At 42.1% G+C, this 15,031-nt stretch overlaps 1 protein-coding gene across 2 annotated transcripts in view; it reads right to left on the bottom strand.

The window, feature by feature from the left end:
- gro (groucho) overlaps positions 1–15,031 on the bottom strand; it is a 628,688-nt gene that overhangs the window by 284,128 nt on the left and 329,529 nt on the right. For both annotated transcript variants that reach the window (XM_067137706.2, XM_067137707.2), the window contains exon 4: positions 5,162–5,206. In XM_067137706.2, the coding sequence (XP_066993807.2) occupies positions 5,162–5,206 (45 nt within the window). The remainder of the gene's footprint in view (positions 1–5,161; positions 5,207–15,031) is intronic.

Raw genomic sequence — 15,031 nt, 5'->3', positions numbered from 1 at the left:
CTTGTGGTTAGGCGACCCTTGACACTGGTAGGGGAGAATAATGACTTATTAAAGAGCTTTGAAACTATAAATCCGTAAATCTGACCCAAGCGTAACTGGCTCCTGCCCGCAATTAATGGAAGGAAGGAACAAAGGCCAATACGTCGATAGTTGTCGCAAGAGAAAATCCCTCATAAACCTGCGACTGTAGGTGTTCTGGTGCCAGGCCTATTGTATTATGTTAACATATCTATCCGTTTCAATACCTTGCGTGTAATATAATGTAGTTAAATATTTAAATTATCCGCAGATAACCATTTTGCGATGCGGATATCCATTCGCGGATGCGGGTAAGGATGAAGGAAGTGCTGATGCGGAGCAGATGAGGATATAATTTTGTATATCCGCGCAGGGTTCGGCCTATAGGCTGTCAACTACACAAGTGTCCAAACGTTTAGCATAATCACTAAACGAGGCCATACCACCTGATAGGAATGTCAGGATTGCTGAACAAACGGAAGCTGACTCACACACCATACGTCACACAACTTGTCAAAAAAAAAAAAAAAAACCAGTGTCAGAAAAGTTCTATATCTAAGGTACACCTTTGACAACAACTAACAAAACTTGCCAATGTCTTCCACAACAAAATATGCTGTTAATAGGGTGTATGGTTACCCCTAACGGCCACGCATTCTTCGCAGCGACGTGGCATACTCTCTATCAGATGGTCCAAGAGCTCTTGTGGCAGTCGATTCCATTCCTCCGAAAGGGCAATGCGAAAGTCTTTGAGGATCCTTGGTGGAGGCTGACGGGATGCAATTCGCCTTCCCAATGCATCCCAGGCATGTTATATAGGATTCAGATCCGCAGACCTCACTGGCCAGTCCATGCGATGAATGTCTTCCCCAGCCAGAAATCCATCCACCAGAGCAGCGCGGTGCGGTCGGGCATTATCGCCCATTAAGAGGAAGTCTGGATCATCCGCACCTCTGAAGAGTCGAACGTGTGGTCTCAGTACCTCATCCCTGTATCTCCGAGCGTTAACAATGTTCCTCGGACCACCCATGAAGAGGTCCGTACGGACATTCAACATGATGCTACCCCACACGATGACGCCACCACCACCATACTGGTCACGTTCCACGATGTTCCGGTGGTTGTATCGGCTACCCGGTTCTCTCCAGATTAATGTGCAACAGGAATCGTTCTGCAAACTGAAGCGGAATTCATCTGCGAAGACCACATTCCTACATTCATTCATGATCCAGTTTCGATGTTGACGGCTCCACAGTAAACGGGCCCGTCTCTGTGCTGGAGTGAGCGGGACGCACACCGCTGCGCTGGACGTCGGACAAACAGCCGCGTATTAAATTGGCTGATATGGAGGTCTTTCGCGTTGCAATACCCTTCGCATTATGGACTATCCTTTTAGTGCGGTAGAAACTCATGTCGCAATCATTCCCGTTTCTAGCTTTATCATTTTGAACCTCACTGTTACTTATAGTTTTTGCTAGTTGCTTTACGTCGCACCGACACAGATAGGTCTTATGGCGACGATGGGACGAGAAAGGGCTAGGAGTGGGAAGGAAGCGGCCGTGGACTTAATTAAGGTACAACCCCAGGATTTGCCTGGTGTAAAAATGGGAAACCACGGAAAACCATTTTCAGGGCTGCCGACAGTGGGGTTCGAACCTACTATCTCCCGAATACTGGATACTGGCCGCACTTAAGAGACTTCACCTATCGAGCTCGGTAAAAGTTTTTTTTAGCAATCCCTTATATACATCACCCAAATAGGATATGGACCATTACCATCTCGAAAGTTCAAGGCTACTTCAATGAATGTGTCGATCTGGGCACTATCATGTTTCAAGCATTTATTAAACTTTACAAGTAGCATATGAACGAATCCTGTCGTTCAATATGTTCTATCAAAGTCCTGTTAAGATCTGAAGCGGGAATATCAGAGTTCTCTTTTTAGTGATAACGATAGTAAATAGGCCAGAGAGATGGAATTAGGACCGAATGTGCCTCGCGTGCACTCGTGAATATGCAGTTATACCCATAGAATTAGTAAATAATACACTGGAGGTAGCAGCGGCGCCACCGTCTGCGAGAGAATCATTGTGACAAGCGGAGGATGTTGAAATCAAAGCTGTTAGGCAAAAAGCTCGCTCCGCTGTACTCATCAATGTAAATAGGGTACATTTAAAATTGCGCGGATATTGATATGGTTTAAAATTCTTACATGTTAACATTCTCAGAGACTACAGTATACTTGCGATGCTTCTGTCCAGTTGATTTTATTTTATTTTTGCAAGTTGCTTTACGTCGCACCGACACAGGTAGGTGACGAGGGGACAGGAAAGGGCTAGGAGTAGGAAGGAAGCGGCCGTGGCCTTAAGGTACAGCCCCAGCATTTGCCTGGTGTGAAAATGGGAAACCACTGAAAACCATCTTCAAAGCTGCCGACAGTGGGGTTCGAACCCACTATCTCGCGAATATAGGATACTGGCCGCACTTAAGCGACTGCAGCTATCGAGCTCGGTCTGTAGAGTTGAAAGGAGGTCCAAAAAGCAGAAATAAAGGAGAAATGTGTGATAAAAGAAGACGGTGTTCAATTGCAATTACGTAAACAAAATCAATTTACTGTTCATGTTAAGTCTTCTAACAACATACTTTTAGAATGGAGGTACGTATATTTCGCTATCTTTTGTGTAAATTACTGGTCAATACTAGGGCATAATTCTGCCTAACGACCGAAAATATTCTCTCTCGTACGAAACGAATGAACAAGTTGTTAGGCCTAAAAGCGTTGGGCAAAGTAGATAAAACATCGTCATCGCCGGTTAAGGCGCTCGCTTTCTGAGCCAAAGTTGACAGGTTCGATCCTAGCTCAGTCGGTGATATTTGAAGGTGCTCAAATATATCAGCCTCGTGTCGGTATATTTGCCAGCACGTAAAATAACTCCCGTGGGACAAAATTCCGGCACCTCAGCGTCTCCGAAAACCGTAAAAGTAATTAGTGGGACATAAAGCCAATATCATCATCACCATCATCATCGCTGTTTTCTCAACGTGATTAGACTGGCAGTAGGAATGGGATCCTTTCCCAACTCCTTTGTAACTAGCATTAGTAAGGAGGGACTATCATTGTAATTAACTGGCAGAAGTCAAGGGAGCATGCAATTTTGTTCAAAACTCCCCTAACCGATTGTGTTAGGTAGTAGCCAAGTGTGTCCGCATTTATAAACAAATTTACCCATCTAAAATGTGATTGGCATTAGGCATAGTGGCCTACCGTTATAATGGGAACTCTCCACCTCGGTGTGACTGACATTAAGAAAAGGGACCTGACATTATAATGATAACAGCACAACTCAATTTTGAGTGGCAGTAGGGAAGATGCCTGTTATTATAATAAAACTCCTCAACTGTAATCTCTCTGGAAGTAGGAAAGAGCGCCTGTCATTGTAACGAAAACGCCCCAAATCGGTTGTGACCGGGCTGTAGGTAACGGGGCCTCCCATTATAATGAAAACTTCCCTATTAGATTGTGAATGGCAGTAGGCAAGTGAGAGCCTGCCGTTATCATCACAACTCCGCAACTCGCACTTTACATTGGAAACAAGGTATGGGAACCTCCCCCTGCTGTTTCTGGATAACGCTAAGAGACATGCAATTTTAAAAGATCTTATTCACTGCATGTACAGTACTTTACTTCGAAATCCGTATACAATGTAGAATACCGTAGCGAAGCACGGATACATTTGCTAGTAGTTAATAAAGCAAAACTTCAATGGAGAAAGAAAGAAAGAAAGAAAGAAAGAAAGAAAGAAAGAAAGAAAGAAAGAAAGAAATAAAAAGTAAGCTCTAGACCATATGTGCTCACGCTAAACATTCCGTCCCGCGGGCGCCCAGTATTGGAAGTGGGCGGGCAGGCGATGAGCGTATGCTACACAACCACAGTGACGTTGTGGTTACGTCACAGGTTCGGTGAAGTTCTCCCAGCCATTCTCGATCACTGCGGCGATACCGAAAGAAAGAGGACAGAAATCCACGTCATTTTCAATTTACGTTGTACGAAATAAGTTATTTACGTTCATTGCAGGTTATGTATTTTGACCGGATACAACAAAGAGTTAGGCCTACAACCTCAAATATTGTTATAATAATGTACGTAATGAATTACAATTTTCACTATTACATTTGAAGAGGTGCTTTAGAAACTTTTCTAATAGCGGGTTAAGGTGGGGTTGTTCGGGTTTAAATTATCTGATAAACTCATCAACAATCCAATCATGCTTACCGGGAATAAAATCAGTTAGATTATTTATTTTAAGGCATACTGTACATCTATTTGGTAGATACATGTACATTTTTGTTGTACTTCAATCTTGGATAGTAAATATCTGTGTCCAATCCAATTTTCAAAGCTTCATCTCTCTTCCTCAAGCTCTATGCAAACTCAAAATTCTACCTTAAAAATCTACCATTAAACTTGCAACTCACTCGTAATGAAATTCCCTCGCCATTTAGAGGTTAAATATTAACGTCGGATCCCTGTTAGGTTTTAAATACTCTTTCCAGAAATTCAGTTGACAGGGTAAGTCTCACAACGCAACACTACAACACTGTGCAAAATCAAGGAGTAAACTTGTTGAATCATGTAATTATATTACATTTTGCTTAACGAATTACAGGAATTTTACTTTTCTTGCAATTATAGCGTGTTTAAAAAAAATACTGTACCCCAATCAGCATTTCGCTGGGTAGTGGACGTGAGCTTCGTAATCAAAATCGAACATGACTGCTCCCTTCCCTGCAAAGTGTGCTCTCTCTCTCTCTCTCTCTCTCTCTCTCTCTCTCTCTCTCTCTCTCTCTCTCTCTCTCTCTCCACTGTGACGTATGCTTGCTACGTAAGCTGCCCGTATTTACGTCACGCCAACCTGGCCGCATTGGGCTAGCTTCAACGGACGCGCAGCTTAGCACCTCTGCTCTAGGCGCTGCAGAATCCGAACACTAGCATCATCAGAACGTTTCGCGAAATAGAACGCACTTTTCATTGACATTTTATACACAAGCCATAGAATTATCAGTATGGTGCCAACTTGAAAGGACACATGCCAAAGATCCCCTAGTCTTCAATACATAACATCTGAAAGATAAGCCAACTTACCTGTTTGTGCATTTCGACGTTGAGGCCATATGACATTTCGTAATACTGAAAGCAGAAAATAAAACTGTATTAAAACGGACATCCATCAACTAGCAATAACTCATAAACAGAATACGGACTTCTTCCAATACTTACAAATCCACCTGAGAACAAAATATCGATGACAATATTTCTAAAACTTTTGTGAAACGAACATGTGTGCAATACTCAAGATGGCTTAAAGCACAAAGGAATAGCACAGAATGGCTACTTATTTCAAATCATGAGAAAAGAAAAAAAAAAAAGCTTATCTAAATTCGATACTTCAATTTGTATTCATTTGTGGAGTTTAGTATGGATATACGAGAACAACTGAACACACAGCAGATGATTGAAGATAATACACAATAGTACAACACACATACCCATGCGCAAAGCTGGGCCCGAACGAGCAGCTGAACGGGAACGGAAGTCCAGAAACAAAACGACGCCTTAGCACCTGAACTACGGCGGCTGGCACACAAAACATAATGCAATGCATATTAGAACACCTTTCTCTCTCTCTCTCTGACAGCCTGCGTAGGGTAGTTAGTGGCTTCGTTTTACTTAACGTCCACTCTAACTATTAACAGTCGTGAGAAGCCCAAATTTGATCCCGTTATCTTGAACAAAATAATGGAATTAATTCAACAAGAACATGAAGAAAACTAAGCAACGGGTATAGTAAACCAAGCAAAGAGCGTATGAATGTCAAACATTCGATCGAGAAGTTACGAGGAAGACCACGTCTGTCGCGGGAATAAAGACGCAACGAAACAAACTGTCAGTATACGCAGCGAAAAAATAGCGCTGTGTTACGTGCCAGCCCCTTTCGGTTCTTCCTGAAAGGGACTTGAAGCAGACGACCGGAGAGCTCCCAGCCGACCTGGAAGGTATGGCCGGCCTTTCCGTGTATCATTCCCTTTGTCCGGTTTCCTCGTGCGTTTCTGAGAGGTGCAACGAGAATGTTCCGTCTCTAGTCACTTCGCGAATATTCCAGTATTCATCAACCGAATTATAAAAAGGAGGTTAGCCGCGAACAGTCAGTCGAAACGGAGTTGGGGGCGAGCGTTGGAGTTCGGTGCTTGGTCTGAGGACGGCTGTAAGTAGTGTTGGCTGCTGTCAGTGTCCCACCGGAGTCTGAACGAGGAGTTGTTGCGTCGGAGTGTCTAGTGCGTAGCTGGGCTGAAGACGTCTATACTGGTGTTAGTTGTCGTCAGTGTCCCACCGGAGTTGGAGTTTCGTCGCGTACAGAACGGAATACGGCACGCGCGCGCGCGTGTGTATGTACTTCCGTGGACTGAGGACCGTCTTAGAGTTAGCGACTGGGGTAGCTATCGTGAGCGTAATTGGAACATGGTTGTGAGGAGTATTGCGCTGCTGGTTAGCACTGTTGAGCTGTTGCTGTATAGTTGTCACTGTTTACTTGTTTACTGTACTTGACTGTGTGAATTACTGGACTTTTTCTGGAGTAGAACCAAGCAACAGACATCGTATATTTTGTGGCCAGTAGCCCTGTGTTCAAACCTAGCTGTTTGTATGCAGCTGCTGTATGGGGTAACTGGACTTGGACGAGAAGTGAAAGTAATGCGAGTCTGTCAATAAGGATTAACCGTCTCAGGTAATACCAACGACCCGGACTCCCTACTGTGTGAAGGGGTAAAGACTTGTAAATAGACAACACGTAGTGAGTGCGGTCATTCATGGCTGAATAGAATTGTGTGTGTGAGGGGGGGGGGGGGGAGGTGGTCATCCTGAAATAAATTACAGCGATAAAAGAGACTGTGTTTCATCCGTAACAACTTCATAGATCTACCTGACTCCTTCTCCCTGGCTGACAACCGAGATAAGTTCTGCTATGGCCAGCCGTGACAGTTGGTATAGACAATACAGACGAACGCGTGTCAAAGAGGACTTCGAGCAATAAAGGAAAATTAAGAAAAATGTTAAACAGCTAATTATAAACAGTAAATGCCACTACTTTCAGCAATTAGCGGCAAATAATAATTTAACACAAACCTGGAAGAAGCTACGATCTTCGGGTATGCGTAAGGCCATAGGTGAGCACATCCCCACCATATCTCTAGATACGTTAAATAACTTATTTTCTCAGCCCAAAGTAGGACCGGGTCCATTACCGGTTAACGCCACAAGTTCCGCATGCCGTTCCGAGCGCGACCAGTTCTCTTTCCGCACCGGTAGTGCAAATAATGTTACACGTGTACTGTGCGCTTATCACTTCCAATGTTGTAGGTAATGATGTTATCTCAATAAAATTAATGAAAAGACATTACCGGAACTGTCTGCCAATACTTATATATTCAACTACTGCCTGACCAATGGACGTTTGCAAAGACACATTAATAAGACCTATCCCCCAAAACACTACCTTGGATTTTCCATCAAAATACCGCCCAATACCCAGTCTCCCACCTCTTTCGAAAGCACTCGAACGTCCGATGCATGCACAAATCATTGAATACCCGACCCAGAATTCCCTCCTTGACCCTTTTCAAACCGGCGTTAAAAAAGGACGTAGCACCGCAACAGCATTCCTGCGAGTTACGGACGATATCAGGCAACTGACCAAGGATATGTAACTGTAGCAACACTACTAGACCTAACCAGTGCCTTTCACACAGTTATCTCTCAACTTCAATGGGGCATCTCTTAATTTAACTCCCACCTCACTGAATGCGAGTATCAGTGGGGGCAACGTCCGACTCGTTGGCTGAACGGTCAGCGTACTGGCCTTCGGTTCCGAGGGTTCCGGGTTCGATTCCCGGCCGGGCCGGGGATTTTAACCTTAATTGGTTAATTCCAACGGCACGGGGGCTGGGTGTATGTGTTGTATTAATCATCATTTCATCCTCATCATGACGCGCAGGTCGCCTAGGGAGTCAAATAGAAAGACCTGCACCTGGCGAGCCGAACCCGTCCTGGGATATCCCGGCACTAAAAGCCATACGACATTTCATTTCAGTGGGGGCAATGTACTCAAATGGCATAACAAGTCAACAAGCGTCTCGCAGCAATCGGGTTTGGGCCCATTTGTATTTAAAATTAGCTTGATTGACAAAGGGGACAGACTGAAATATAGCAAGTACCATGCACATGATCTTCATTCATATGCACACGACATACGTGTACCCACTGACAGTACATTTCGAGTTACGACGACTCGTGACTATGACAAAAATAACAGCTTGGTAATAAATCCTAACAAAACTCAGACTATAATATTTGGTACCGAAAGAACTTGTTAAAACTTGTGGAAAAGTAGACATGAACCCCCGATTATGTTAAATAATGCTGTCGTGCCCTCTTGTACTCAATAAGAAACTTAGGTGTTATAAAGACAGACGCAGAATTGGACTGAACAAGTGACAACTACATGCCGTAAAATTCAGAAATCACTTTTTCCTCACAAACGCTATTCTACTATAAACTATGCACATACAGCTGGTACAATCCCTAATCTTACCTGTTCTACACCACTGCGACACTGTGCTTACGGCCATATCTCAAGATAGTAATGAAATGCTCGAACGGAGTTCAAACATCCACATTAGATTTATATTTAAGATGCGATATGATTCTCACATTTCATCTTATTGTAGGGAGTTGTCATGGCTCCGTGTGTACGAGCGCCGTATTCTCCACATGCTATCCCTTCTGCGTGGATTTCTAAACTCAGGTATACCGAATTACTTTCCATAAAACTTTAATTCTCTCTCCTATCATAACCACGATACTCGATTTGGCTCCTCTAACTATATCTGTCAGTCATTCCAGGGCTTACAATCGTTCCTTCGTAGTCACTACCGCTAGGCTATGGAATACCCTTCCTGCTAACATAAGAAATTTGCATTTTCGTAGGGGATTTAAAATGGATTGCCGAATGCTTCTAGCTGACTTGTCTGACGTGTGAAGTGTGAATGAGATCATTAATTAGCACATTTTCCTAAAAATTAGAAATGCATTTGCTAGTCATAAGTTTGACGTATTTCCTTTATTATTACTACTGTTAGTTTTATAGCTGGTATTATCTTCATTTAAATTGTCATGCACTTTCTACAGTTATTTCTCTTATTAGCCTAGTGCATTATTTCTTCATGTTTTGTTGTAATTTCTTCTTCTACTTCTGTTACATTATTGTTTAATGTTGTGGTTAAGCGTAAGAGAGGTCCTTGAACCCTAACTTCGCCACGAATAAAGACACTTACTATACAAGGTGTCTGAAAATAAGTTACGGAAATTGTAAGATGATATAGTGTTCTGAAACAAAAATCTATCTGTGACGTTTTTTATTTCCTCCTAGTGAAAGCTCACCAGAAAATCGACAAAGAAATGTAAGTTCAATCGTGAACAACTTCTGTGTCAGCCTATGCAGCGTGTAGCCGGTCAAGCCGTCTTGCTTGATAACGTTGGTCGGTGCACTACCGTAGTATACTGCTCACGTGCCGCTTACTCACATGCAACCTTACTAGTACTGGCGGCGTATCACTGAGCAACACATGATCATCATTCCCGGACAATATAGCGTCTTTATTCTCATTATTATTATTATTATTATTATTATTATTATTATTATTATTATTATTATTATTATTAGTATCCTGCGCTAAGGCATCCTGAATCGACTGGCGCACAAACATGGAATAATAGTAGTAAAACTCCTGCCGGTTTCGGGTGAGTACAGTGCCTTGGTTTTATGAAGCATGTCGTTAAACACAGTACATTTCGTGCATGTCAAAGTTCGTCACATTACAAAATAATCACTGAAATAGCATACTCATGTAACATAACTTATGTAATAAAAGTAAAGATTGCAAGCACGTCCTGTGGTATTGACAGATATTAAAGGCTGTTTAGAACAGAGTATACTTGGATAGACGCTAATAAAACTAAGTCCTAGGTAGATTCGTACGTTATTATTGTGATCTGATGTGTGTGAATCGGAAATGTACACCACTATTAACGCCAAATATCCTCTTTACGTTATTTAGATTTCCTTCCCAGTTCAACTTTATAGAGTCTTTAGGCCATTAACCTGAATCCGCCCAGCGTGCCATATATGGCACGGCAAACTACACAGTCTTCTTGGACTCTTATTATTGTAACCGCGCGCACTGTATCCAACGCTAAAAGTTACAATTTTATTCTCAAAAAATTCAATCTTGGGCGGATCCAGGTTAAGGAGATATGTTCAGTGATAACTGAATTCTGTTAATTGTTTATGTATCGTACATGCTGTGAACATTAATATATTTTATATCATTTCATTTTTGTAGTGTGTTTCACGCGGCGCAGGGCAAAAACGTGAAAACTTACAGGTAATGTTTATTTCAATTTGTATTTCCCGAAGCCCCGCTTGTCCACTCCCTCCCCCTGCATATGTTGAGTGACGCAACGCACGCTACTGTATTGCTTGCCAACTGCATAGCACATGTAAACGGCTGATACCGTGCATTCCTTAGTCATGTCTGTATTCCGTTCACTAGAAGGGATTCTGATAATTTCTGCGTACGCCATGCATTTTCCTGGGAATTTTGAATGCTAATATTAATACTCTTCACCGCTAACGTTCTGTTGCGAATTCAGAGAATTACAGTACGTCGCAAGAGGTATGAACCAGTGACACCGGGCGATTAACTAAAGGGTTTAGGAAAACATGGATGACGGATCATCCCTTACATTATTGGGTTTATTATGCCCATAAATTTTCCGTAACACCCTGAATATATTTTCATAAGTACATCAGCACACGTACTGTGTGCGAGCACAAGGATCTTTAATTTTACAAAAGCCCTAGCAGATGTTATAGTTTGGAAACAAAAATTGTATACACAAATAAAGAACTGTTTGGAATCATACTTCAAGGAAGGAAAATGCAACAGTGCAGAATGCGTTAACGACTCCATGGATGGGATGCTTAAGAAGAAAAAAAAAAAGGCCAATTGTTGTTATCAGCTTCGTTGATATTTGAAACGCCAAATACAGATTTCCTCTCACTCCGCAAGTCTCTGACAGAGTGGAGGTGGACATTATTGATGCGAAGCACACGGTTACAGATGAAGTGTTAACAGGAAGCTTTTTATTTAGCTTTCGCAAGACCCAGTCCGCGACAACTTCTTAGAGCACAGATCATTCCATCTGGACAGTCGTCACAGCGTCTCTCAGTAACTTAACATCTATAAAGCTATTTTCGATCTCATTTAATGGCGCATACTGCAGGGGATATATGAGACTTGGCCAATATACTAATTGGTGATGGAGAGTTTCTGATCAGGTCTCGGCGAAGGCGAACTACAAAATTTGTTGATGTTTATATTCAGGTATTTTATGAGCTTCATCAAAGACAATTTCATCACAAAAGTTAACGCCAAGATATCCTATGCGTTCGTCACTATTTGTCAAAGAGTGTATAATAGAGCTATCTGCGGTGGTAACTTTAACAGCAAGACTACCTTATTTTGTTCTTTTACCGGGTTGAACCGTGTTGTTGTTTTCTGTTTGCCGACGTTTCGAATACATTGCACTATTCTTTGTCAAGGCGACTGAAATATCCCTACTCGATCCGAGGTAATCAGTCTCCCAGGCGGGCAGCAAACTATACGGAATATACAGAAAACAACAACACGGTTCAACCCGCAAAAAGAACCAAATAATTCTATACACCGTGGAAGCTTCACTTCTAGAGCAAGACTGCTGTTTTAGAGACTAATTAATTTACTCCTTGCTGGGTTTGTATTTAGACCACTGGATGCCAAACAGCTTTATGCAAGTTGAATGAGTTGCTTATTCTGGTTTCATTATCTCCCATCAGAGCTAGCTCATCCGCAAAAGTAAAACAAGATAGCTTGCTTAATCCATGAACTACTGAAAACCCATATAAATCAGAAATCTCGTGGTCGGTAAGCTCCTTAATTATTCCGTCTATTGCTAGGTTGAACAGAGTTGGCGACAGAGGGATGCGCTGCGGAACGCCCCTATTTAATGGGATTGCCTTTGTTCTGGATCCTGCTGTCGATTAGTAATTTCACATTTAAATTCTCAGGTATATCAGAGGAACCTAAAGATCTGCTAATGTGCTCGTGGCCTACGAGATCGAAGGCTTTCGTTACATCTAAGAAACCTCTCTGATGGCAAGAAAAGCTTAGGAAACTGCTAAGCATCTTATCTAACACACGTTCAATTTATTCTTCTAGTAACCGAGAAAATGGTTATAGGCCTACAATTTTTCAGATCAAGTGGGTCACCACCTTTGAAGATAATAATAGTTCTTCCTTTTTTAAACTTTGTGGGAACCACTCCAAAACGGATGATCGCAGACCTAACAATCCGATGAATTTGCCTGCTTTTAAATACTTCAAAACTCTCACCGAAATTTTATTACAGCCGGGATGTGTACACGCATACCAGAAAGGGCTGTGTTCACATCCTCCTCCGATAACACTAGGGCATTAGGAACGCTATTACTGGTTTGAAAAGAGGTGTCCAAAGATTTCGTATCATTAGCAGGCCCAAATAATTCTGAGAAATATCCCTCGACTTCATTCAAAGGTGCCAGATAATTATGATGAGACTCGTTATTATACGTCGTACAACTTTCACCCTTTTATTGCAATGATTATGTCGAGCTGAGGGGCTCAGACGGTTGAGGCGCTGGTCTTCTAGCCCCAACTTGGCAGGTTCGATCCTGGTTCAGTCCGGTGGTATTTGAAGGTTCTCAAATAAGTCAGCCTCGTGTCGGTAGATTTACTGGCACTTCACCTTTGCATCTCCGAAAACCGTAAAAGTAGTTAGTGGGACGTAAAGCATTATTGAAAATGAAAATGAATGAAAACCTACAACCTGTTTTCCAGTCAGTGACCGGGTCAGGGATGTAATGAATGACTCATATATAGGCTGTTATTACGATGGGGTCGCCACTCCCAAAGTGATATATTAATGAATGATAGATGCTACGAAATGAGAATGGAGAGTGTTGCTGGAATGAAAGATGACAGGGAAAACCGGAGTACCCGGAGAAAAACCTGTCCCGCCTCCGCTTTGTCCAGCACACGTCTCACATGGAATGACCGGGATTTGAACCACGGTATCCAGCGGTGAGAGGCCGACGCGCTGCCGTCTGAGCCACGGAGGCTTAAAGCATTATTATTATTATTATTATTATTATTATTATTATTATTATTATTATTATTATTATTATTATTATTATGTGCTACGTCGTATACATATTTCTGTCCTTTCGATCTTCTTGCAGGATTAGAGCTTTAAGAGTGAGTGAAACCATGATTACTGATCCATTTCTTAGGTAGATTAAAATATTTCACGCTGGGTCTTGTGGTCCAGATAGCGCATCCATCGAAGAGCGAAAGAAAGGAGCAAATCTCCGAGAGAATATCGTCTCTATTTTCTCTGGTATTTGGTCTTTCTTACTTATCTGCCTAGTTACTTAAATTACCTGTGACAGGTCCTAAGTTACTAGTAGGAACAAACTCGATGGATGACGCTGTGTGTATAAACCGGTTTCGGTGAAGGCTTCATGTGACACGAATGGAGGAGAATAGTGAACTCGCAAATAGTGTATACGCATAGCTTTATCCATTGAGGTAATTTACCCGTCATGTAAAAGGCAATTTCCTTTCGATGACTTTCGGGCAACGCTACCAACAGCTTAAATTTCAGCTACCTGAATGGTAAACTATGGGATACTTCGAGAAGCAAATAAAACTATCTACCAAATCAACTTCGAGGGCCGTAATTTCACTGCCGTGTTCTACGTAGCACACAACATAGGTCAGGTCACTGCGTAGACTCGGCAACACTGATTTGTATTGAGTGGAACAAATTCGCATTTGCAGGCTGGGCTCATGAATGACTTTCTTGATAGCATTGATCTTTTCAGTGATAATCATGGAGCTGATCTGTAAACGTTGTGCGTTTCCAGAAAGTAGATGATGATGATGATGATATAATAAATTATCGTCAACAACAAACTCTTGGCCTCGTCTCGAAGTGGTGCAGCTCCTTTTAGGCACACCCCAATGGAGGTGAGCACCATGCACCATTTTAACCCAGCCCTCCAGTCATTCTTAAATCTATGGCACTACCGGGAATCGAACCCGTGTCCCCGAGGACGGCAGTTAATAACGCTAACTGTTACGCCATGGAGGCGGACATCATACTATTATTATTATTATTATTATTATTATTATTATTATTATTATTATTATTATTATTATTATTACTGTCGTCAACATTTGAGCCACTGTTGTGATTAGACATACCTTGTCATATCTCAGATTAATATAATATCTAGACCTTGCAAGTTGCTGCATTGTTCATCCAGTGTACTAACAGATGGTAAAACAGGCACTTAGCCTTATCTGATTGCTGGTACCTTCCTACCATTGTTCCCGCCTGTTTGTACCAGCAGTCACTCTCGCTACTGACGTGCCTGTCTTCCTCATAAATCTGTTTTATATAATGTACAAAAACAAACCATAATGAATAATTTATTAGTGTTCAACATATATACAGAAGTAACCACAATAACCGAAGGCTCTACTTTCCGAAGGAGACAAGTAATCATTGACTGTGGATGCATGGTAGTTCATGTTCATATTCAGTCCAGGAGTTAGAGTACTGTATCACATTCATTTGCATCCTGTATTTCACGCGTACTAAAATTTGTCTGTTGGTTATGTAGGTACCGATATGATATTAGCAATTATCCAAGCTATTATTCGAGATATACCGGGCGAGTTGGCCGTGCGCGTAGAGGCGTGCGGCTGTGAGCTTGCATCCGGGAGATAGTAGGTTCGAATCCCACTATCGGCAGCC

This window comes from Anabrus simplex, chromosome 1, assembly GCF_040414725.1.
Source record: "Anabrus simplex isolate iqAnaSimp1 chromosome 1, ASM4041472v1, whole genome shotgun sequence".
NCBI lineage: Eukaryota > Metazoa > Arthropoda > Insecta > Orthoptera > Tettigoniidae > Anabrus > Anabrus simplex.
Note: the sequence above shows the minus strand (reverse complement) of the source record. Positions and strands in the feature narration are given on the sequence as shown.